Here is a 26,438-nt window from a genome sequence, read left to right on the forward strand (position 1 = left end):
TAAGCCTAAACTTGGCTCGAGTTCATGTAGCATTAAACCAGCAAAAGCTCGACTCGAGCTTGGTTGTGCAGTTTAAAAATTGTACATTGAAAACCAAAAGAGATGTAACAACAAAAAAAATAAACAAGGCTCAACGAGCTTTATTTGAGATCCTGGCTCGACTTGATAACTAAACTTCCTATACAAGGCTTGAGCTCGGGCTCGGCTTGAGGTTAAAAAGGCTCAATTCATTAGCAGATCGGCTCGTTTGCACTTAAGTCTTGCCAAAACTAGCAAATGTGTCGATGAAGCATACGGACAAAAAAGCGGAACACGTGAACGAACAACACATTTAATAGAACGAATACTACAAATAACGAGTGTACTCGCACACAGCAGATAAACAAACAAGGTAAAAAGGAACATTGACCCTGTGAATAATCATGTCACAACAAATTCAGATATGTACAAATTATATTGTGTGCATACAAAAATGTACATAAAGTATATGGTTAGGTATGTTCACATACAATAAAGATCTACCAAATCAAAAATACCAAATTATTGTATGATCAATCTATTCGATCGTTATTAAATCGAATTGTCAAATTTGTCGGCCACACCCGAGGTTGTAGACATATAAAAAGTATAAGTAAAAGTAATCGTATTCAAAATTCAAATACGTTAAGTAAAACATTTTCAGATAAATGTTAAAATTTATCATGATTTAAGAAATAAATATAATATGGTGGTCGGTACTGAGATAAAAAGCATCCTGAACAGGATGGTGATGTTGAATCCATGAAAAATTGTGAAAGATAGACTCTAACACCATTCCAACCATTTCGGTACGACCCAAATGAATCTTTATGAATATCACTTCCTCCATCCTTATAGCTCGATATTAAAGCCGAATCAAAACATATTGTAAAGTAAAATCCTTGAAATTTATATCACCAAAGTAACGCATTTTGTGATAAACATTAATTTTATCCCAATTTATTAAAAATTAATGAGTAAACATGCAATATGTTCTCAAAATGGCTAATTGCTTCTGAATGTATGACAAATCTAAGTTTTAAACATGCAATAAGGACTTAGGGTTATTTTTTCTCTAAAATAAAATAAAAAATCGTATATATAATTTCTAATATAGAATTTTATGTTATGTATGTATACTATACAAATATGTACATAGACGTATAAATATTGATATTTAAGTTGTCAGAAGAATTGAGGTGGGTGGGTCAAAGTAAATTAATAATAACATTGGATTCCTGCCCTATAATTTCCTTACCTAAATGGCTAAATTATTCATGTTCCAGTTAAAAATTTATTATTATTATTATTATTTAAGCAAATATTTTTAACTGCACATTTATTTTTTAAAATTTTTTTAATCTATGGCATAAAATACTCAAATTGTTTAAATTGTTATACAAAACACATTTTAAAAACCAAAAAATAAATAGGCTTAACTAGTCAAACATAACACTTGTTGGAATGAAACAAACACAATACGTTTAGCTAAACGTATTTGCAGGTTTCAACTTTTAATTGACCCTGATCCGAACCCATTTAAATTAATACAAATCACAAATTTTGGGTTAAGTTTGTGATTGGAACAATTTGGTTAACACAAATCACAAATTGACCCTGCCCCGTCCGAATTTAACTTTTTTTTACACATTGACGAGTTCTTTTACCCGGCGCGTTGCTCCGGGGGAGCTGACAGAACTCCAGTGTTAAAACCCGAGTATTACGATGATGAGTCGACGCAAATTCGGTCACTATTAGTTACGTTTGTTAGGGTATAGACATCGTTGGTACAATTTGAGCGTTAAAGCCGAAAAAAATAATTCGTCAAATTAGCATATACAGAAATTAACATATAAAAAAACAAAATATTTAAAACGATGCTTATTTAGTCGGCAAACTCCGGCGGTAGAAAATACAAGCGTTGTCGGTCTTAGTAATTGTGGCAATATTTCAACAAAAATTCGGTCAGTTTTGATTACGCTCGTTACGAAACTGGAGCTAAAAAATGAAAAAAAAAGTTATATAAATATGAAGGTAGACCAACGACCAGGGGGGGGGGGGGTAAACTTGCGCGTTTGTAAAACCCGAGCGTTAGTCAGTCATTGGCGTTAAAGAGGCGAGTCTACTCGAATTTGGTCGGTTTCCGTCACCTTCGTTATGGTACCAGAACTAAAACAAAAAAAATTAACATTTGGTTGGTTTCCCTTACGTTCGTTATGATAATTGAACTAAATAAAAAAAAAACAAAATTCACGTACTAACATAGTAGTATGGTGTCGTCAAGTAGCCCAATAGTAGTAATTTGGGCCTGAATCATAAGACATTTTCATCATCCAACAATAAATCCATTTGGGCTTTTGGGTTATCAGAGAATCAATCTACAAAACATTAATTTTTGATCCATTGAGGCAATAAGCTTATAATACATGTACATATCAATATATCATACATTCATACACACCATTATACAAAAAATGTGCACACAGTTTAATAACTTATAAGAAATAAAATAACTAACCTCTAGACACATAACCTTTTGACTCATGCTTCTTGCAACAACACTTAACACAAAACCAATCTTCATCAGGAACATCATCAAGTGGTGGATCACAACAATCAATATGTGTACCAATACCACACCCAACCAAACCACCTTCATCCCCACATATCAACATCTCTTCGCCTCGGTCACGTGACCCGCACACCTCACACGCCACGTCATCACTATCTGGAGTTACGGGCTCACTAATCTCCTCTTCTAACTGCTTCTTTAACTTGTTATATGACCTCTCTGCCCAAACATTTGTATTATACTGAACATGTTTTTCGAGAGCATATCCCGGTTTGCATACGTATTCCACCAAGTAATCCGCGTATACACATGGGATCTCGTGTTTTAAAAACTCCTGCACCCATATATCAACACGTGGCATCCCCGGGCTAACAACTGCAAAGTCTATACCGGTGTTTAAGAAGCGAGTGTATGGTGGAGAAGTTGCTAGTATAGTCCCTTCTCCCGCCTTCACTACTCGTTTAAGAGTATCCTAAAACGTTTAAAAATCAGAAATGAATTAAAAAGTGTTTATACTTTATATAATATCAATATATTGGTATACCAAAGGTGGCGCGATGCAGTCCCCGTATACTATTATTTTCATCCCGTAAAATGCACCGTGGCCCGTTTGCTCCTTCAAAAGGCGCCATTTTCTTGGCGCCTCTAAGTTAACTTGACCGTCTTCAGTTAGGCCATTTTCGTACCACTCATAAGGCTCTTCTGCTAAAAAGTTTCCTGCTTGGTTACTTGCAGTTAAGTAATCAGTCTTCAAAATCCACCTGCATTTTGAAAAACTTTTTAACCACAAATTTCCGAAGTTTAAGATAAATGTCCGCCACGATGATAGGTAAAACATTTGTGTGGTTAAACACTGTTTTCATTGTGTAAACCGCACCGAGTATAAGTAAACATTATATCTTCCATGCCTTTTTGCAACCGACCTTGAACTAAATCCAGTTAAATGTTTCAAAATGGTTATACAAATTTTGCAACGTACATTTAGAAAAAAAAATGGTTATATGACACGTCAGATGTCATGCAGCGCATGCATATGCATAGTTGCACACACCAACTGTTTTTAAAAACTCCATAAAAACAGCCGTTTAAAGGTAACTTTGCTGCTAAAATTGGTGATGGAATGTAAACTGATTTCTATTTTACGCGTAATTAAAGTTGGTTACTTGAACGAAAAAGTCAAAGTCAAAGAGATGTTTACCTTCCAGAAGCAGCAGCAGCAAAGAATTTCTCGGTTCTGAGTACGGGACCAGGGACGATGAAATGAGTTGCTTGATAAGACCATTGATGAGTAACTCTGCATACTCTTCCTTTTAACCGCCTTATTATCTGCTGAAACTCCCGTCTTTGAAACCTATGTCCAGTCAATATAAACCACATAGGTTCATCTTTACCAGATTTAACTACCTCTTTCTTACCAGTGCTTTGATCATCAACATGTGTTTGCATATTTTTAGAAGTTTGTTTGCCTTTCTTGTTAACAGTTTTGACATCAGTTACCTCTTCCACAGAAACCTTTGTTTTACTCACAAGACGTTTATTTCTTTTCGTTTCATTCTTGTTCACGACATTCTCTGTTTCCATGTCAGCGTCATTACGAACATCTTCTGCTTCATGAACCTCCATAGACATCTCCAAATCATTTGCATTTCTCTTGCTTCTCGTAGCTCGATTTGGAGTTGATTCTTCTCTAGTTTCTGGCTTCTTGTTATTACGGTCACTCACAAGTTCCTTCTTTTTAACCGAGCGAGCAGTTGTCTTCTTACCTTTTTTACTCGGATTCTTTCTAGATGTCGCTTCACACTCAAGAGTGTTTTCTGGCTCCCTATCTTCATATTTCTCTTTGTTTGACTCATCTTTATCCTCTGGAGGCTCGGTTTCATCGTCCATGCATAAAGATTTGTGCCAAGGCACATTCTCAATTTGTAAACCGTTATCATTCCTCGGTACATTGTTTTTCAAAGAAGTTGAACCTTTTTCATTCACGGTATTCTTATTAGCATGATTAGGGGGTACAAATTTCTTGCTAATAGACTTCCTTCTGACAGGCTTTGAAGCTGATCCACCAGTTAGTTGACTGGTTTCCATGTTCTGATTACTGGATTTTTGAAGATCAGAACTAGGAGATCGTATGACCTTTTCAACCATGCCCGCATCTCGGTTGTCAAAATTTGCAGCTAAGCTGGTTTCTTTGTATTTTTTCTGTGGTCTTTGCACTGCATCTAAGTCTTCAATCTCTGTAGTGGATAATTTGGAGATGGGTTCATCACAAATTACATTTTTACCCTTGGAACCCAACGACTTTCTTCCAGGAGTGTTAAAGAAGTGGTTCTGTGCAGGGCTCGTTGCAGGTAGGTGATCTTTTCTTAACTCTTGAAATGCACTTTCCACATCATTATTGAAGGAATCATCGAGATTAACCTTATTCAATCTTTTAGCGCTGCTAGTACAGCTTTTCATGAATATTGTTGGACATATGGTTCTCGTTGGCGATACGATATTTCTAACTTCATTCCGAGGGGATTTGTTGGCTAAACTGGAAGCAAAAATGAGTTTGCTTTGTTTTGATAAACTACCGACAGTGTTTTCACAAATATTAGACGGGCCACAAGTAGAATCAATAACATTTTCAGTGTCCGGATGCTTATTTTTAGTCTCATGCGGCTTAAGAAATTGAGTAGACGTAGATTTCATACTCACTTTAGAAGCACTAGTATTCAATAGAGAATGAGGTGGAGTCGCTATTCTCCTCTCATTTTGTCTTGCAGTAACGCCTTCTGGTTCGTCTTCAGAATCTTTGGCTTCAGCCTCCATCTCCAGCTCATAGCCACTGTTGTTAAGATAAAATAGCGTTTTGACTAAATAACTAAAATAAAATATTTTCATATCAAGTGTGGATATACAAATAGTATTGGAAGTGTCACGCCATTCGTTTAAAAAAGCAAGTGTTTATACTTTATAGTGTAATAAAATCACCTTTTACTATAATCTGCTTCTGAGACAATCTCCCAAGCCTTTAAACTGAAATCATGAAGCGGAGAATCAAATTTAGAGCGGTTTAAACATCATAGAAACTTATAGTATGGTGTGAACGAGGGATATTTCATACGTAAAAAACATAAAACAAGGTCTCAGGGCGACCGATAACACGTAAAAAGTTGGTGTACAAGATACATACCAGTCTTCTACCCATAGGTGGTTAATAAGCTTTATTTTCTTCATTTTCTTTGCAAGCAGATACTTCTCCCCTATAATATTAAAAGTTAACAATATAAGTGTCTAAATAAATGTGCATAAAAGAAACAAAAAAATGAAGTTATGAGATAATATAACATACCTTCAAACTTGTAGCATATAAGATGAGTAACCTTGTTTGCTATCAGTGGTTTAGAAAATTGCGCACCCATCAGTCCAACCATGGTCTGAAATATAATAAAAGGTACAGAAAATAAAAATCTATCATCGTATAGTCGTATACATTATAAATGTTTGCAGTATGAATGACAGATTGGAAGCGGGCTAACCATAATATCCTCCCGATCTTCACGTTGATACCCTGTTAAACATATTACTAGTGACTTTGCACCCGGAATTCCATTCAAATCCCTAACAGGTCTGTACATTATCTGTGGTACAAAAATAACAGCATTTTCAACAATACTAACAAATGTAAGCAACAATGCAATATATTTAACTACAACCAGTTATTAGTAAGAACTAGATTAGGGTGCTAACCGAGGTTGCATCCACAGGTGCTCCCACATCAAAACTGTGATCAATCCATACACTAGAGAGTAATATCTTTCCATCTCGTCTTGCAGCAACACATATAGGATCATCCTGCAAACATGAACCACGTATATGCTAAAACTGAAGGATCAAATTAGGGTTAAAATGCATAACAACGGGCAAAACATGGATAGTAAAGATACATAGACAAGCTTATCAATGATAACATGAGTGCAGTTTGGACCGTATTGACCAGCATCAACCGCATCTCCATTAACAAGCTCCCGCAAAACCTGCAAATACAATTTAAATATAAACATAGTCAATTACTTACACTTAGTGGCGTAGGCAGAAATTTTATCCTACGGGTTCGGAAAATTTCGAGGGACAAAGGACCGACTGTTTATCACTTAGATTTGGGTTTTCTACGGGTTCGATGTTGAAATTTCTATGGGTGCGTATGCCAAAATACACTAATATATAACACTAAAACAAAACGTTGTACGGGTTCGGCCGAACCCGTTCCCCTAAAGCTGCCTACGCCCTGCTTACACTTATGAAGAAACACTAAGTGACCCCGGGCAGATTACGGATAATCTGGGGGTTAAGTAGATGTTTCCCACGAGGGTTATGTCCGGCAAGATGGTTATTCTTCTGATGACCTGCAAAACAGACACCGTGAGCTCGTCACTGAGAAGGGGGGGGGGGTACCTCCTTGTGACCACCCTCCGGCGTGAGAATCAGACTAGATTGCTCTGAATATAAGTGTATATATTGAGAGATTGCTAGAGAAGATAAGATAATATATGGAGATATAACATAATAATACCATTCCAAGGTGTTGGAGTATTTATAGCCGAAGGTAGGTTTCCAAGAAGGTACAGCCGGCTGAATAGTATTCCTGTTCTGCCAACTGTGGGCTACGCACATGCCATGCTGGTGGTTGGTGGGTAGGCAGCGGCTGATAGTGACCAGGCCGGCTGTGTACTATTCCTTTTCCACCAACTGCAGGCTATGCACGTGCTACAACAGGTTGGTGAGTAGGCAGCGGCTGATAGTGACATTAAGTAATAGAGCATGCTGCTCGTTGTACTGTTGTCAGTGAGCTGTCGCAGCTTTGGTCAGATCTTTTGTCCATACCTCGTCAGGTACAGTACAAAAGATCCTCCAGTAGCGTACGGACTGGCTCATTTGGGCGGGAGTTTTCCCGGCTTTGGGCGGGAGTATTCCCGGCTTGCTCACTCCTTCTTCAGGTGACATTACTGAATTATTTAAGAGTTAAGTGCCTTGTGCGTGTAGCCTTGCTGCGCGAGTAGCCTTCCCTGATGGCTAGTATCCGTTGCTGCGGGAACAGGCGGAGTACGTCGACCATTGGGAGGCTTTTCCTGCGGGAACAGCTTGCGTACTGCGCGTAAGGACGTCACGTCTCTGAGCATGGTGGGTCCTGCGGATCCAGTTGGTTTCTGCGCAGACGTCTCTCTTCAAGGTGAGTCTTGCAAGTTTAGCCTTTGGGCAGACGTCCCTGTTGAAGGTGAGTCTTGCGGGTTCAACTGCGCGGACGTCCCTCTTTGAGGTGAGTCTTGCGGGTCCAACTGGGCTATGCTGGGACCTAGCTTTTCAAGTCCCCCCAGTCCAATGTTCTTTTCATGAATTGTTAATAAGTGAGGTGAACTTTTGGACTTAAGCAAAGGGTTTTGAAAAGGGTTTAGTGTTAAGGTTTTCCATGGGATTCTTCCCGCGGAAGTCCTAATGTCACGTGCAGAAATTCCCGACTTTTCTGCTTGATCTTTGGGTATGATGCGGGTAGGTCTGTAACCTCCTCGCAAGTCAGGAGCGTTGAGTTCCACTTGTGTAGATTCTCCATGAGGTTTTGGTAGTTTTGAACATAGTGATCAATTATGTTAAACAACCAATTCCATCTTGGAGCTTCAAACAATCTAGTTCTCGACGTTCCCGCTATGCGGGGATGTTATTCCCGTTTCCGCAAGCATGGCCTAGAAGATCCTTCTTGGTTTCAATTCCCTGCGGAGTGCTAGGTATGTGAAGGGTTTCGCCTTGACACTGTACCCGCACTCGTCTTATAGTTACTTTACTTCCAAGGTATTCATGGCTTCAATTCCCTGCGGGTGCTAAGTATGTGAAGGGTTTTGCCTTGACACTGTACCCGCACCCGTCTTATAGTTACTTGGTTGCCGAGGTATTCTTGGCTTCAATTCCCTGCAGGTGCTAAGTATGTGAAGGGTTTTGCCTTAACACTGTACTCGCACCTGTCTTATAGTTACTTGGTTGCCAAGGTAAGGGGTATAGTCCCGCTTACTTTTGAATCTTTTTGAATCTTTTTGAAATTCGAAGAGTTGGTGAAAGGATAAGAACAGTCCAAACTGTTGAAACGTCGTCCGACGGTTTCTTCTGACAGTGTCAGGACGTGCAGGAAGTTATGGCGACGTGACAGTATATGGTCATTCCAGACGCTTTTTCAGGCGCGTGGGCACGAGTTTTCGGGCGCGTGGCCGCGAAGTTTACGGCGCGCGTCCTGTCAACAGCTGTTACCAGCTTGCTTTTTCCACGTGTCATAGTTTCATTGCACCAGCGTTTTCCTCTCTCTTCCGCATTAAATTCATCGCATTCATTGCGATGAGTATATAAAGGGGGAGAGGGTGCATCTTAATCCACACCTTCACTTCACTCTTCTTCTTCTAGACGATTTCCGGCGAATACTCTAACCTTTCCGTCGAGCATTCTCCTGAAATCGTTCTTCACATCCAAAACATGTCTTCCGTTCATGATCTTGAGGCTACCGCCGAGGAGTCTGACGTGTATGCCGAGAATCCGTCGTCTACTTCTGATAAGGACGATAAGAGTACTGCTGGTGAGTGCCAGTGTGCTCTTACCGTCGACCTGTACCAGTACATTGTTAGGAAGTTCATGCTCGAGCCTTTCGAGCCTGAGTTTCCTAAGCCTCATCAGACGGTGTACGATGCCCCCAAGGGCAAGATAGGGGTGTATGCCGCATTCTTCGTCTATGGAATCTCAGGTTCTCATTGACGAAGTTTGTGTACCGTGTTTTGGAGAGACACGGTGTACATCTGACGGAGGTGCACCCGATGGCGATCGCTAAAGTTCGCCATTTTGAATGGGTGTGCCTCATTCTGGGCGTGGAGCCCCATGTTGACCGCCTGATGACCTTCTATTCCTAGAGGTGCATCCAGGGGTGGTATACCTTGGTCACTCGGATCAAGGGTTTGAAGATCTGCGCTACCGAGCGCAGTCTTCGGTCTTGGAAGCGGGAGTTCTTCTATATCTCCGCTCGCGTCGTCCCCATAGCGATGACGTTCAAGAACGGGAGAGCTCTCCCGAACCTTCACGCCTCCAACTACCAGGAGGCGGAATGGTTCTCCAAGATTTCCCGGGTCCAGTCTCCGGTTTACCGCTTTGCGGAGTCCGGGATGGTGATGCTCGGGATGAGCCGGGTGTGGAAGGATGCTGGGGCGGAGGCGCCATAGATTCCCATCGTCCTTGAATACGGTTTGAACTCTATCCCTTACGGTATGCTCCGTCTTCTTTGCTGATTTAGGGTTTTTCTTCTAATTGTTTCTCTTTTTGTTTCAGAGGGGAATGACTTACAATCGCTCCTGCATCCGCGGGAGGCTGGTGGTCCCGCTCGGATGGGTACTCGTGCTCTTGATGAGAATGAGTTGCCCATCCTTGAGCAGCCGGCGGATCGGTTTGTGGAGGTCTACCCGCCGGGCCATGAGATTTTGAGTGCCACGCGGCCAGGTAAGGAACTCTTTAACCCCCGCCCTCTCTATGCTCAAACCTCTGCTGGAATTCCTCTAATCTTGTCATCTTCTGATGAGGAATCCGCAGATGGTCCTTGAGGTTGAAGTTCAAGGCCTTCAAGGCCCTTGAGGTTGAAGTTCAGGCCCGTCTCGAGGCCCGTTCCAAGGCTACCCAAGCTGTTAACGAACAGCTTCGGTTGGCTAAGGAAACTGCGCGGAACGCAACCGAGAGGGCCACCAAGGCTGAAGCTGTTGCTGAACCTCTGCGCGCCGAAAATGAGGAGCTAAAAGCCAAACTAGAGAGGCTTTAGCAGGCTCATGATGCTTTGGCTATGGAAGACGCCAAGAAGCTTCAAGAGATCTTGGATCAGAGGGGTATGCTTGACCATACTGAGCGTAAGCTTAAGGGCGTTGAAGAGGCTGCTGCTAAGGAAGTGTTGCTTGCCAACCTTAACAAAAATGAAGCCGAACGCGCCCGCAACCAAGCTCAAGCTGCCCTCCAAGAAGCTCTGATTACCAAGGAATGACTTCTACGAGAAGCGTTGTCGCAGGTATGCATAGCTTCATAATGTCTTTACGCTTTTCTTGATACTTAGAAAAGGTTTTGACACTTGTATTTTTGTTTTGTAGGTTGTGCATCGGGTCTTCACGGACACATCATACGACGATGCCATGAGCACAGCCCTCAACGCTTCTCATGAGGATGGGGAAAAGGCTGGCTTCCTGCTTGGTCTAAGGTTTGTTGAGAAGGGCATCCCGCTTTCCAACTTCCCTCTTTATGATGTGGATACTGAAGCTGCGTATGACCAAGCAGTGAATCAATATGCTGCCTTCCCGCATCCTGTGGTGGAGAAGGTGAACGAAGTTGTTGCCGCTGATGATGGGCTAACTATCCTCAAGACTTTCCTTGAACCGCCACAGCCAACTGATGGTGCGGGTACAAGTGGGTTTGGAGGTAGTGGTCCTGAAGTTTGAACCTTGAGACCCCTTTCCCACTGTTAGGATAGGTTTATGTTTTTGTATAGATTTACACTCTTGTAGGCGGGTAGATACCCGGCCATTCTTGTAATACTTGAATTTTTATGGAATGTATAAATCTTTGTGCGGGTAGGACCGCCACTTTCACTGGATGACTTGCTTTATAGACGTTATATGACTTGCTCATGCATATTATAGCTTAATTTGGCACTTGTTTTGCCGCATAAACCATATATGATTCGCTCGTGCATACTTTAACTTAGCAAATTTCCAAGTGTTTTGAACAAGTTAACCGTTCGACGCGCGGTTGTCAATAGGTTAGTGTTCAGTTTCCTCTATCATGATTGTGCGGGTAGGACCGTCACTTTCATTTAGTAGGATGACCGATCTTCACCTATAACTGACCTGCGTGAAGGTTTGCCGTTTTTTGTGTTTATGCGGGTATTGCCGCCGTCCACACGCAACGACTTTTCACACTTATTTATGCGGTGAATACCGGCATATCAGTGTGTTGGATAAGTTAACCGTTCGACGCGCGGTTGTCAATAGGTTAGTTCGGTTTCCTCTATCATGATTTGTGCGGTTAGGACCGACACTTTCATTTAGTGGGATGACCCAACTTTACCTATAACTGACCTTCGTAAAGGTTGTCCTCATCTGTTTTTTGTGCTTACGCGGGTTTTACCGCCGTCCACACGCAACGATTTCTTCACACTTATTTATTCGGTGAAAACCGGCATATCAGTGTTTTGAATAAATTAACCGTTCGACGCGCGGTTGTCAATATGTTAGTTCGGTTTCCTCTATCATGATTTGTGCGGGTAGGACCGGCACTTTCATTTAGTGGGATGACCAAACTTTACCTATAACTGACCTTCGTGAAGGTTGTCCTCATCTGTTTTTTGTGCTTACGCGGGTTTTACCGCCGTCCACATGCAACGATTTCTTCACACTTATTTATGCGGTGAAAACCGGCATATCAGTGTTTTGAATAAATTAACCGTTCGACGCGCGGTTGTCAATTGGTTAGTTCGGTTTCCTCTATCATGATTTGTGCGGGTAGGACCGGCACTTTCATTTAGTGGGATGACCAAACTTTACCTATAACTGACCTGCGTGAAGGTTTGCCGTTTTTTGTGTTTATGCGGGTTTTGCCGCCGTCCACACGCAACGACTTACTTCCCCACTTATTTATGCGGTGAATACCGGCATATCAGTGTGGAAAGTTAAGTATAAATGTAAGATTATCAGCGTCAATGTGATAAGGAGAATCATTTCCATTAGAAGTGGCTCTGGGCCTTTTCTTTTACAAGTTTGGAATTGATCTACATGCAGACTGTGTAATTGAGCTCCCTTCCATGTTGTTTGGATGGGAGTGCCATCGAGCCGATATGCACTTGGTTCGGAATCTCGTTGTTTACGCAGTATGTAGTCTCCAACATTGTAGCTGCAGTTTCGTCCGTCTTTTCCCCAACTGGGGTTCTACTCGCATTAGCCTGCTCAGCGTTCATTACGCCACGAGGTGCGTGAGCGTCCCATCTCTGACAAATGCTTCGATGTTGTCCTTCAAGTCTACGCATTCGTCGGTGGTGTGGCCTCTTGTCCTGTGGAAGTCACAGAATTTGCTCTGATCAGCGTTGTGACGCTCTCGGATTATTGGAGCCTTTGGCCATGGGAGCCTCTCGGTTTCAAATATTTCGGTGACGCTTTTGGTGAGTGGCGTCCATCTGGAGTTCCGGTTCGATGACCGCATGTTATCCTTTCCGCCTAACCGAGGGTGCGAGCCAGATGAGGTGTCAAAGTTTACCCTTGACTGCCAAATACCTAGCTTCCTCTTTTTGTTTAGTAGGGCGGTAAAGACATTGTTTTCTCTTGTTTTCTGGGTGTAGAGGTTTGTGCTCTGGGGAAGATCTCTACCCAGTTGCTTTTCCGTTTCCGCGAAGCGTTTAGCTGCTGTCATGATGGCATCCCATGTGGATGGCATGCCATCTTTACCCGTTAAGGTGCGGATGAGCTTTGGGTCTTTCGCGCCCTGGATGAAAGCAGCGCGAACAAGATTTTCGCTAATACTGCCCAGACTTAGCTTCTTTGAATTGAAGCGCGTGATGAAGTCTAGCAAAGACTCATCTTCCTCTCGGATGCAGTTGAGGATTGTCCATTGCTCTTCAGTGTACTTTCTTTGTTGACTGAAGTGTTGGCTGAACTTCTGCTGGAAGTCTGCCCAATCGTAGATGTGGTGGACCGGTAGACGGTCGAACCACGCTCTAGCTGCTCCAACCAGCGTCATCTGGAACATATAACACCACGTGGGTTCCGTCCAGTTGCTGACGGTTGCCCCTGCTATGAATATGTTCAAATGATCGTCTGGGTCGGATACACCATCATAAGTGCCGATGTTGGACATCTGTTTGGCACTTCTTGGGGCGATTGCTTCCGCAATGTCCCTTGCAAACTTGGAGGTTCCCGCATTTGCAGCGGTTGGTCTGAAGGTTTTAGAGAAGTCACGTGGATTTCCACCCGCGTTTTTTGGTTTGAAGGTTTCTCCAAAATTCCTTCTCGGTTGGAAGTCCGTTTCCTTACGCTTCCCTTTCGCCCTATGGCGAGGGTTTGCGTCGGTGTCGGATTCCTCCGAATCATCGTCCAAGTACTCGCACTCATTGCTCATGTTGAGCTGTTGTCGAGTGCTTCCGAATTCGTCAGCCTGTTGGAGTGAACGTAAGCGTCCATCCAACTCAGCTTGGAATTCCTTCTGACGTGTTTCGGCCCACGCTTTGACTTGATCGAGTGTTTGGCGGGGGAACTTCGTCTGTTGTCTCTCCAACTGGGCATCGGTGAATCCCAGTGAAAGATTGTTTACTGCACTTGCCCCGGCTCGGGTAACCGGGGTAGTGTTCGTAAAATTTGTGTGATCGCCGGTGTTCCTCCCAGTAGCTGGGGTTGTGATTACTGGGATTTCTTGGTCACTCGCTGGCTTTGGCAACAGAGTAACCTTAACCATCTTTCCAGAAGTTTGAAAAAACTGAAAATGAATTAGTTCTAGCTTTTATGCACGGATGGCGCCAATGAAGAAACACTAAGTGACCCCGGGCAGATTACGGATAATCTGGGAGTTAAGTAGATGTTTCCCACGAGGGTTATGTCCGGCAAGATGGTTATTCTTCTGATGACCTGCAAAACAGACACCGTAAGCTCGTCACTGAGAAGGGGGGTACCTCCTTGTGACCACCCTCCGGCGTGAGAATCAGACTAGATTGCTCTGAATATAAGTATATATATTGAGAGATTGCTAGAGAAGATAAGATAATATATGGAGATATAACATAATAATACCATTCCAAGGTGTTGGAGTATTTATAGCCGAAGGTAGGTTTCCAAGAAGGTACAGCCGGCTGAATAGTATTCCTGTTCTGCCAACTGTGGGCTACGCACATGCCATGCTGGTGGTTGGTGGGTAGGCAGCGGCTGATAGTGACCAGGCCGGCTGTGTACTATTCCTTTTCCACCAACTGCAGGCTATGCACGTGCTACGACAGGTTGGTGAGTAGGCAGCGGCTGATAGTGACATTAAGTAATAGAGCATGCTGCTCGTTGTACTGTTGTTAGTGAGCTGTCGCAGCTTTGGTCAGATCTTTTGTCCATACCTCGTCAGGTACAGTACAAAAGATCCTCCAGTAGCGTACGGACTGGCTCATTTGGGCGGGAGTTTTCCCGGCTTTGGGCGGGAGTATTCCCGGCTTGCTCACTCCTTCTTCAGGTGACATTACTGAATTATTTAAGAGTTAAGTGCCTTGTGCGTGTAGCCTTGCTGCGCGGGTAGCCTTCCCTGATGGCTAGTATCCGTTGCTGCGGGAACAGGCGGAGTACGTCGACCATTGGGAGGCTTTTCCTGCGGGAACAGCTTGCGTACTGCGCGTAAGGATGTCACGTCTCTGAGCATGGTGGGTCCTGCGGATCCAGTTGGTTTCTGCGCAGACGTCTCTCTTCAAGGTGAGTCTTGCGAGTTTAGCCTTTGCGCAGACGTCCCTATTGAAGGTGAGTCTTGCGGGTTCAACTGCGCAGACGTCCCTCTTTGAGGTGAGTCTTGCGAGTCCAACTGGGCTCTACTGGGACCTACCTCTTCAACTTAGGACTGTAAACAAACCGAATGTTTGGCTAACTGTTCGTGAACTATCCACTGGAAGTTTGTTCACGTTCGTTCATTTGTTTAATAAATGAATGAACATGAACAAGAAGTTTCGTACTTCCATTCGATTAACTGTATGAACAAACACGACGATCAGATGCCATGTCCGTTCAATTGTATTCGTGATCGTTCAATAGTGTGTTCATTAATGTTTGTTTGGCTACAATTTTTCATTAAATATTTCTAATACTTTTTAATGACTTCTCTAATTTTATCATACAGATTTAAAAAAAAAATAATAACTATAAAACAAAAATGTATACGAGTACACTCAAGTAGCATGTTATAATATAAATGTAAAAATAAAATTAACATATGAATGTTAAAAACAAAGCACCAACACAAACTCGGTAGCGTGAGTGTTCATTCTCGGTTAGCCAAATAATTAAAACATTATCTGTGACTCTGTGTTCAGTTGTGTTTGTGAAACGTTCATGTACAAGTTCATTTCCTTAACGAACAAGATATTTCGTTCGGTTAGCAGTTCGTGAACCGTTCGCATGTCTGATAAACGCTTAATGGACAAACATGAACAAGACATTATACAGTAAATCAGAATTCAATGCGTCAAATAATGTGAAATCAAGCACCAAACAAATCACTCTAACACATTAACCGAGCTATATATATATAAAAAAAACAATCTAATATAATGCTGCTGAGATCAGCAAAATAATAATAATAATAATAACCTGAGATTTTTTGATAGGATCAAAGCCTAAAAGAACGAAGCGGATGCCACTGAAGTGTTGAGTTGACCGGTCAAACGGCGACATTGCATGATCACCGGAAGTCAGAAACGACGTCGTGTGGAATAATAATTGAACTGAAACTATAGTTCATTCAATAAATAAATAATAATGTAAAGCTTCTCAAAGAAGAATGAGAATGAGAATGAGATTATGAGCGATGACAATGGCCAGGGGTAGAAAAGGAATTTTACGGTTATTATTATTATTATTATTATTATTATTATTATGTTTTTTTGTTGGTTTTGATATTGAAAGCGCGGGAGAAAATAAAATAAAACGTTTTAATGAAATGCATGTGAATTGTGACACGTGTGGGGTGGGTTTTCTTATTGGGCCAGGATCTTTGTGTTAACGGGCCGTGCAGAACTTGGGCCGATGCACGAATACGCACGGGTTGGGTTTAGGCTAATATTGTACTTCACTACTTATTCAACGTTAATCACTCTCTTGTCAATAAAGGTGTACAAAACCGGTTTGGTCAAACCTTGGTCAAAACCGGTTTGATTTCGGTTTAGAAACTGGTTTAGGAGCATGAAAGGACGAATTGGTCTAAATCGATTCGGTTCGGTTCGGTTCGGTTCGGTTTTGAACAGGTTAAAAATCGTTTTTTTTTCTCAAATTAGTCTGGTTTTAAATTGGTTTAGTCATTTAGAAAGGGAAGCAATGACATAACCGACGGGTTTGGTAAGTTGGGACCCGGTTTGGTTGAAACTGGTTGTTTTATTCATAAGTCACTATGGCGATTCCAAAGAGTAACCAACATTTTATGACAAAACACTTGTAATTTTTAAGTATAAATAACATTTAACAAAATTGTAAGGATTGCTACCCACATACTCTACATCTAGGTACCCCCCTGCGAAATACATTCGAGACTTTGGGAAACCAAAATCATAGAACTTTATGTATGGTTTTGGTTAAAGTCGGTTAACAAATACATATCAACCAGAGGTGCACAAAATATCTGGTTTCCAACACGACACAAAACTGGTTCCTACCTAGAATCGGACCTGACCCGAACCCAACCGAAACCGATTCCACCTTTACCCGGTCGAAACCTTACCCATAAACGGTTCCTACCCGACCCGGTTTTGACTTTTATTGACCATACCCGGAAACGGGTCCCACCCAATTCCGATTCGTACAAAATGCCCAATTTATACCTCTAACATTAACTGTAACCATAACCAAATGATCAATTAACCAGAAAAAATTTCAAATTAACCGTTCAATCTTTACTATGGTTCGATTTTTCTCACCGGGTTAGGTAAAAAAAGCCTTCCAATAATAAATTCATTTATCCAAAAACTCAATTCATTCACAATCACAACCAAATCCAATAATAATAACATAAAGAAAGGATGGGTTGGATGACAAGATTTCTGACAGCAATCGCCTTCTTATCAATCGGAGTCATATTCTCTCCGGACACCTTCGGACCCAAGTCCGCGAAGACAACAGCGTTTGTCAAACTCGCACATATCCTTTCTTTCTCCACCGCTTGGGGTGCTGCACTTTGGGTCACCTTCATCGGTGGCATCATCATGTTCAAGTAATAAAAATATTCATCTTCCTTATAATATTATTATTAACACTAATTGGGGTTTTTTTTATTGAACTTGTTTTGCCCCTGCAATTGTAATGTAAGGATTTAATGAATATATGTAACCTAGTAACTTTAACTGAACTGTTTTGCCACTGCAAATTTTCCATTTGGTTTTTTAAATTTTATTGTTTTGCCCTTGTGATCGTTTACATATTTTTTGTCGTTGAAGTATTGAACTGTTTTGCTCTAGAAAATTGAGAATTGATGAATTACATGGTGATTTTGATAGGAATTTGCCGAGGCATCAGTTTGGTAATCTGCAAAGTAAGATGTTTCCGGCCTACTTTACAATGGTAGGAATATGTTGTGCGGTGGCCGTGGGGTGTTTTGGGTATACACATCCATGGAAGTCTTCATCAACTGCCGAGAAGTATCAGTTAGGATTTTTGGTCGCTGCTTTCGTGTTTAACCTCACCAATCTGTTTGTCTTTACCCCCATGACCATTGAGGTAAACTAATCTGCTGTTTATACAATTACATTCTGTAAGTATGATGCTATGCATACATAACCTCCAAATAAGCACACCGGCATCATTCGGGCCGTATGAGGTCATATAAGACCTGTATAACGTTTGCCTGCATGAGGTCTTACGGGCCATATGACTTTTACAAGTTGCAGGCGTGTCACATCTTTCACACCATACGAACCGTATAAAGCAATATTGGCATCACACAGCCCATATATCCAACACAACAGTCAATTTCAGTAAAGTTATACTAGTTGTCATTATATGTCCACATGTATACATTTTCGCCATACCAATGGTCCATATAGGGTTATGGCCCGTATTAGGCTATACAATCTGTGTGATATGGTGAAAATGTTATACGGGCCAATATAAACCTATAACTTGTGTACGGATAGTAGGTCAGTGGTGTGTGTATAACTCTGCGCATATATACATTTTTGCTGAACCAAACGGTCTGGATATGGTTCACGGCTATGATATGGCAAAAATTCTATACGGCCCGTATGATATGGCAGTTATACGGCTCGTATAACCTGTCATTTGTGTGTGCATTGTATGCAGGTGGTGTGTGTTTAACTCTGCCCGTATATACTACCAACCGGTCTGTATAGAGTTAACGACCTGTACGCTATAGCTGAAGTGTTATACAGTTCATATAACCTCATAGTTGTGTGTGCATGCATTGTATATCGTTGACGTGTGTATAATTCTGCCCATATATACATTTTCGCCAAACTGTCCGTACAGGGTTGTACGGTTCGTATGATATTGCAAAATGTTACACGACCCGTAAAACCTGTCAGTGGTGTGTACGTAGTATGTCAGTGAAATAGTTGTTAATAGCGAATAGCGACAAGCTACCTATACGCTACGTAGCGATAGCGGTCTAATATCAGGCGCTATTTTTATGTTTAGCAGTACAATAAGAAAAGAAAATAAAAAAAATATTTTATATGTATTTTTATACATAAATTTGTGGATGTAGATGATGAAACAAAGGCACAAGGTAGAGAGGGAGTCAAACATAGGTGAAGAAGTCGGGTGGACGAAGAACCAGGAGGTTGCAAAGGTGAACCCGAAGCTCGCTGCAATGAACAAGAAGTTTGGGATGATTCATGGACTGTCTTCTCTGGCTAACATAATGTCTTTTGGTAGTCTTGCAATGCATTCATGGTATTTAGCTGGCAAAATTGATCTCTAGATCCTTCATGTTTCATATATGCTTGTATGTTGATTATGAATGTAATGTACCATTTTCTTTTATGTATAAGGATGTTCATGCTTTGAATAATAAAAAACCCACATGCCAAATATCTGTGAATGTCAATATGCAGAGCAACAATTGATAAAAGATAAGTGGCGGATTCTGGATTTTTTTTATTGTTTTTGTCAACTGGACGGGTAACGGGTTGATCAAATGGTTACGCTAAATCATATTTGTGGAATCGTCAGTCGGAATTTTCACAAACAAATAAGACCAAAAAAACAATTTTAAGATGGGCAGTCGCCCCCAAGTTAACACATAGATCTGCCCCATGCCCAAGTTAAAACATACGATTCCAAGTTTTGCCATCCGTGGAATTATGGGCGTGCAAGAAACCGAAAAAGCCAATCCGGAACTGAAAAATCCAAACCGAAACAAAAATCGACGGTTTGGTTTATGTTTTTGTAAGAACCGGAAAAACCGAACTGAACCAGATACCTAAATTTTGGTTTTTTATATTTTATATTAAGTAATTTATAATTTAATAAACATGTAACTCAAATATTTTTTGGTAAAATGTTTAATAGCCTATTATTTTACAATTACAAAAAATTTATAATGCCTAAATTAATTATTTTTTGAAAACTTTCTTTTGACCTAAAATTTTAATGGCAAAAACCGAAAACCGAAATCGAAACTGAACGGTTTTAAATACTCCAAAAACCGAAGTTTTGGTTTTCGGTTCGGTTTTAACCAAAAACGACACCGAACCGCACCACACAGACCCTTATGTGGAATTGTATAATTACTTTGCAAATTATCTGGCGCATTCGGATGACACACTTTTGAATGTGAAAAACCAAGCACTAAGCTATAATGTTGAAACATGAGTGACGAAATATGCGTGGGCTTGAGTCCCTTCTGGTTGGAACTAGCTTTCTTTACCCACTTGACGCGGCGAGTTGGTGTAAGTCAGTTAACCATAGTCACAAGTTTTCGAAATACACTAAACTTAGTGGCTACATTTGGCTACTACAAAACACAACATTAGTTTTAAATCATTCTTGTTGGTGCCAAAGGTTCAAAATGAATATCAGACACTAATATATAGATTGACTGTCGACACAATGTAAAAGACATAATGTGTACTGTTTGTGTCACCGCCTTCATCAACGCTTTCTCGTGCGTTAGCTAAACATCTTCATAACCATCTATGCTTAGAAATTTACTTTTGTTATGCAAAATCAATTTCAGTTTCAATTTCAATTTCTAACACAATATTATGATCATCGAACGACACTTCAATCGGATCGCAAACGTCTCCAACTCCCTTGTAATAAGGATAGTCAGACTTATTCTGCAAAATCAATTTCACTTTCAATTTCCATTTCTAACACGAAGTTATGATCATCTAAACACACAAATTGGTTTTTAAGGTAGGTGTTCATACCGAATTAGAGTGGATAAAGAGAGACAATTAAATTAAGAGTAAAGTGTCATTTTCGTCCTTGTGGTTTGGCAAATAATGCTAATTCAGTCCAAAATTTTTATTTTTTTCATATTCTCGAAATCTCATTATCATTAAACATATGGTCGTAAGATTTAAGACCCACATGATTTACATGACTTGGTCATGTCATTATTTCTCAATTTATATTATGTGAAGAGAAGGGTAATTTGTAAGGAAAATTTTGATCACACAAATTTCATTTGTCACACCTGAGATATGCTCCTTAAGTAGCAATATCATTAAAAGAGTATGAACAGTTTGATTTGATGCACCATATGCGTGGTCGAGTAAATATTGAAAAACCGTGAAGCTTTTCTAGTTTATTTTCATTCCCTGAAGTGAATGTGACTTATGAATAGATCGTTGTGATCATGGGCATATTTGAGTAAATTGTTATGATGGTCATGTTAATAAGTGAAATCGACCATCAAATTTTAATAATTTTCATGTTAATAATGAGATTGACCACCAAAAGTGGCAAAATGATTGATCATATATGAGAACAAAATGTGGAAATACAAAAGTGAAATCACATGATCGCTTGAAACGGTAATACTATGTTCTCTCATATTTATTGTTTTTCTATTAGCTTTTTTTTTTCAAAACAATAGATATATATGTACGATTCTTGGAAATTAATCCTATGGTATTTCATTGATTCTTCCATTTCAATTCAACGTATTTACCTACAACAGTCGACAATGTATATGACTCTTGTGTAAGAAGAAGCTACTGACTTTAAAAGTTAATTCTTCACTGTTTCAAAAAAAAAACCAGTATTTCAATATGATAAGGTTTGATTACAACATGTTTACTGTTCATAATCATTGGAATTCTTTATTCAATAAGTTGCATTTCTTTTTATTATCCAGCTTTTCTACGGCAGAAAACGTTCCAAAAGTCAAAATCAAATAACATGGTACTTTGTTTTTCTTCAAAATTTCATTTCATTTTCAACTCAATATTAATCAGTTGATCAATTTAAATAAGTCTTTACTCTTTTTTCTATGAACAGAGGAAGCTGCTTTCCTAGAACTCACTGGGTTCATGTACAGTGAATTCTTAACTGTGACAAGTCAATACGTTGGCGCAGATACCTATGGCGTATGACACTGCCGTGTCGTATGCGCGACTTCCAGAAGCTGTTATTAGCATTGAACCTGTAAAACCACTTCTAATTGCAACAACACCAACATATTTACCTTCTTGAAACCTTTCAATTTACAGCAGTAATGCAAATGACTCAAACCTTTGTGCGAAGAATGTACTAACTTTAAAAGTTTATTCTTCATTGTTTCAACAAAAAAGGCAGTATTTCAGTATGGTAAGGTTTGATCACGACGGGTTTACTGTTCATAACCATTGGAATTCTTTATTCAATAAGTTGCATTTCAACAAAAAAAAAACCCAGTATTTGAAGATGCCATGAATAGCGGAATCTGCTTTTCTACAACTCATTGGGTTCATGTACAATGAATCCTTAACTGTGACAAGTCTTAAAGAGTTGTTGGATGTTTTGGTTGTGGCAAATAGGTTCACCGTACTATCTTGCATTTAGTATCGCGTCGATATGTTGGTGCAGATACCTATGGCGTATGACACTGTCGTGCCGTATGCGCGACTTCCAGAGGTGAGAGACTCTTATTTGCATTTGTTTGTGGCGAATAAGGTAAATTTCGTTTGATAGTGGCGAGTAAGGTTAAGTTCGTTTGGTAGTGGCAAGTAAGAATGAGGCCACATGACTAGGTACCATTAGCACTTAGTATTGACGAATAACCTTAATATCACTTGATATTGGCGAGTAAAAGAGGCTAGGCTCTGCTTCGAATAAACCTATGTTGGTTGGTTCACATAAAACAAATTAAAAAATAAAAGAAGATTTACCCTGATGAGACCACTCTTTCAAAGCTTGTACAATCTTTGCGGATGCTACAAGCAACCACAAAAATCCAAAAATCAAATGAATAAAAGACTGGTTGTAAGATGAAGCACAACAAGGAAGACGACAATGAACATATATATTTACATACCATGATACCAAGTCAATATGAAACTAATTCATTTTGTTTATTATTATATATTCGTTATCTCTAACTCATTATATAAGTAATAATAAAAAAAAAATAGAAACAAACAAAACCTAAAAATCACTCTCATACGATCAATTGAAAGTGGTGCGAAAAATTGGTTTGGGTTTTTCGCATCACTTTCAATTGATCGTATGAGAGTGATTTAAGCTTCTGGACGGAGGAAACTAACTAACTACTCCCCCCGTCCCATTATAAGTGTCATAGTTTGATTTTTCAAGTCTTTCTTGTTTAACTTTGACCAACAATATTTTTGTTTGTGTTATATAATACTTGATGTAAAATATATGAATGGATTAGGTTTTAAATGTATTTTACATTGATATAATTTTTATCAAGTATTACATGACACGAAAAAAAAAATTTAATGTTAAGATTGCAAAAAAAAGACTTGAAAAGTCAAACTAAGACTCTTATAATGGAACGGAGGTAGTAAAAGGTTTGATTATCTTATGTATTATTTAGGAGGTGCTTGTTTTTTTTAAAAAGCTATTCTTGACTTATTTTTCTGTGCTACGCAGACTACGCGCAGATATTTAGGTCTAAAGTATGTTTGTTTTTCGAAAAATGTCTTCACACCTCCTTTTTGAAGCAGACACAAGTACACAACCCATGTGCTTCCGAACCCTTCTATTTATTATTCAAACCCTAAACATATTATTCACTCTTCCAAACCCTAGATCCTCCACACATCTCCTCCACCGTCACACCTCCGGCCACTCCATCAACAGCCTCCACCGACCACCTTCACTGCCTTCGCCGGCCACCCCAGCCACTGCTTCCGTCTCCGGCCACCATTCCTTGCCTCTAGGTATTGTCTTGCACATTTGTTCTTTAGTTGTGTCCATTCCAGAATGTTGCTTTAATTGTGTCTTCCTTTAATTTGGAATCCAAATTATTGTGATATGATAATGGTTTTTTTATTGGACTTTTTGAGAAGTTTGACTTGGTTCTTCTTGACTGTCGACTCAAGATCCTTTTTATGAAATTATGACATAAGTGAATAAAACATTTATAATTAAAACGATAACATATCTAAAATTATAAGATTGTAAGAGTTGAGAAAGAATTGTTTCGTAGTGTATTTTATATGCAAATTCATTGCTTGATTTTTACTGTTTATTTCTTCATAATTTTCTTATATGAATTTCATCCTTGTTCAAAAAAATAAATAAATTGTATTGGATACACATTTTACTAATTAAAGCATAGTCAAATAGGCAAAGTATTAGTCGTAAAAGTTATCAAAATCTAGCACAAATCGAACACGGTCCTAAACGAACAACCGTAACTTTACATAGTCAAATGGACAAAGTATCAGCCGTTCAGAGTTATGATTAATCACAGTCCTAAACGCACAACCCTAAATTTAGCATTGTAGTTTTTTTTTTTAATTTATTTTTTGTTTTTGTATATAATCGAAACTCGGTTAACTTAACCCGAAAAAACTGTGAGAGATTTGAAGTGAGTTTTGGGTCTAGATTTAAAACTTTGAAACCTAAAATCCCAAATAGAAAAACCCGAAGATCACCCCTACAAAGGGGATGATGGTTCAAATCACCACAATTGTATCACCATAAGGTAGTAATCACCTCTTCAACATCTTACTAACTGTAACACCCCGTTTCATCTGGGTCACACGTGACAGTTGGATATCAATAATTATATAGTGAAAGCGATAATTATAAACTTGTATCAAATCATATATAGTTCAAGTGTCAACCCCAAGGGTAAAGTTAAAATACAAAGAGAGATATAAATGAGAAGTGTGAGAAGTATCAACCCAAAAGGTCATGAACAATATCTAACTTCAACAAGATGATTCCTATCTAGTTTCACATGTAAACTTTGGGCAAAATCCCTACGCTTAAACTCAAGGATACTTTCTACAATTGCGCAAATAGTTAAACCAAGTTTTCATTTAATATAAACAACCATGATTCTACATTAACAAGGTATTCCAACTCACATCCAATCATCTACATTTACATACGCATATGGTGTATTGGTTTTTATTAATCCCAACTATTATTTTTTTTATCGTTGTTGGTCCCAGCCAACGAATTTCCTTATAACGATCTCACATTTATCATATTTGTTCCCAAATACAGGTGCACAAAAAACCCGAACCTGGAAACGGACCTGAAAAATACCTGGAACCGGGTTTTCTTATACCTGGGCTTTTAATATCTGAATTCGTACCCGACCCTATCAGTAGGGTACGGATAGGGTATGCATTTCAGTACCAAAACACGTTCCCTGAACCGGACCCGACTTGTACCCGGTAATTACCGAAAACCCGAGCCGGTACCATACCCAAACCCAGTTTTTTCCGATACCCGAAACTGGGTTTTTCAAATACCCGAAATTACCCAAAAAATACTCTAAAAATACCCTTAAAAAGTGCAACCTTTTTAAAAATCTAATCTATACCCGGGAAAAAACACCGAAAATAGGGTTTTTTTCAATGCCCAAAAATAAGGTATTATACCCGGTTTTAGAATACCCGGTTCTATACCCGACCCGAACCCGATGCATAGGGTATGAGTTTTAAAGGCAATACCCAGACCGAATTCGACCCGGTTATTGTCAATACCCGGTCATATCTAAACCCAATTCCATACCCGAAACCGCGTATTTGAAAAAACCAATATGTTATTCCCAACGGTCCGCGAATAGCAGAAAGTATTATGTTATGTTATGTTATGTTATGTTATGTTATGTTATGTTATGTTATGTTAGGTGCAAACTGAGCCTGGCCCAATAATTTCGTTCGAAATGAGACTCACCGGCCTGCAACTGAACCTTCACTAAATTCCCGAGTGCCGGTTCTTTAATCGCCGACTGTGGCGTCAAGCAGGTCAGTAAATCAAATTACTGGTGTTTTATCATTTTATTATTATTATTATTATCAATTGGAGTATACTGGTTCATGTTTTATTAAACTTTAGTCATTTGATTATTTTCTTAAGTTTTAGCTAGGATGCTAATTCGTATTGTACTTTCGGGTTTCGGGTTTGGAAGAAAATATAAATTTAGAAATGAAACCCGACTCTAATCTCTCACGGGTTATTCGGGTTTTGAGTATTTCAACTAGAAAACTAAAAAAAATATATATATTCGTGGAATTAGTAGAATAAATAAGCATTTAGAATTTATAAGTATAATACCCATAGAACTTGAAATCGATGGAATGCCAATCGAAGTGTCGAGTAAATTAATGATGGAATACTAAATGAATGAACGCGCACTATTCGGGTATAAAACGCAACAAAGTTTTTTTCTTTTTTGGGTTTTTCGGGTTGAACCAAAACGAGTAACAAGTAACCGAACCGAATTAGAACTGTTCGGGTTTGGGTAGGGGTGCAAACGGGCCGAGTTGAGCCCGAGCTCGACTAGGCTTGAACTTGCCTCATTTTGATCTCTAGTTCTAAAGCTCGAGCTCGGCTCGTGAGTGGTTTTTGAAGGTCAACTCAGGCTCGGCTCGTTTACTATTTTTTAATTAATTTTATATATTTATAATTATTTTTATATATTTTTCTTTCAATTAATT

At 39.7% G+C, this 26,438-nt stretch overlaps 3 protein-coding genes across 3 annotated transcripts in view; 1 reads left to right on the top strand and 2 right to left on the bottom strand.

Annotated features, from left to right (window-relative positions):
- The window catches only part of LOC143554592 (uncharacterized), a 171,850-nt gene that overhangs the window by 38,260 nt on the left and 107,152 nt on the right, over nt 1-26,438 (bottom strand). The window lies entirely within an intron of this gene.
- On the bottom strand, nt 2,532-16,032 carry LOC143554601 (BRCT domain-containing protein At4g02110-like). The gene is made up of 12 exons (XM_077044316.1): nt 15,949-16,032; nt 10,645-10,656; nt 6,520-6,609; nt 6,323-6,427; nt 6,112-6,213; nt 5,925-6,009; nt 5,766-5,835; nt 5,564-5,608; nt 4,984-5,417; nt 3,789-4,938; nt 3,135-3,351; nt 2,532-3,062 (listed from the first exon to the last, which is right to left on the bottom strand). Exons 1-12 carry the CDS (start codon nt 16,030-16,032, stop codon nt 2,532-2,534), a joined length of 2,925 nt encoding a protein of 974 aa, XP_076900431.1.
- Nucleotides 17,356-19,462, top strand: LOC143554589 (uncharacterized). Its single transcript, XM_077044308.1, has 3 exons — nt 17,356-17,560; nt 17,844-18,063; nt 19,070-19,462. The coding sequence occupies exons 1-3, from the start codon at nt 17,370-17,372 to the stop codon at nt 19,283-19,285; spliced, it is 627 nt and encodes a 208-aa protein (XP_076900423.1). The 5' UTR covers nt 17,356-17,369; the 3' UTR covers nt 19,286-19,462.

The sequence above is a fragment of the Bidens hawaiensis genome, unplaced genomic scaffold, assembly GCF_021521415.1.
Source record: "Bidens hawaiensis isolate Kalapana, Puna unplaced genomic scaffold, B.hawaiensis_p1.1 tig00017762_1, whole genome shotgun sequence".
In the NCBI taxonomy this organism is placed as follows: Eukaryota; Viridiplantae; Streptophyta; class Magnoliopsida; order Asterales; family Asteraceae; genus Bidens; species Bidens hawaiensis.

Coding starts and splice junctions, on each gene's coding strand:
- LOC143554589 (XM_077044308.1), top strand. CDS start 17,370: ATGGGTTGGATGACAAGATTTCTGACAGCAATCGCCTTCTTATCAATC. Junction 17,561..17,843: donor GGTGGCATCATCATGTTCAA/GTAATAAAAATA, acceptor TGATTTTGATAG/GAATTTGCCGAGGCATCAGT. Junction 18,064..19,069: donor TTACCCCCATGACCATTGAG/GTAAACTAATCT, acceptor TTGTGGATGTAG/ATGATGAAACAAAGGCACAA.
- LOC143554601 (XM_077044316.1), bottom strand. CDS start 16,032: ATGTCGCCGTTTGACCGGTCAACTCAACACTTCAGTGGCATCCGCTTC. Junction 5,609..5,765: donor CACCTATGGGTAGAAGACTG/GTATGTATCTTG, acceptor TCATGATTTCAG/TTTAAAGGCTTGGGAGATTG. Junction 5,418..5,563: donor GAAGCAGATTATAGTAAAAG/GTGATTTTATTA, acceptor TCTTAACAACAG/TGGCTATGAGCTGGAGATGG.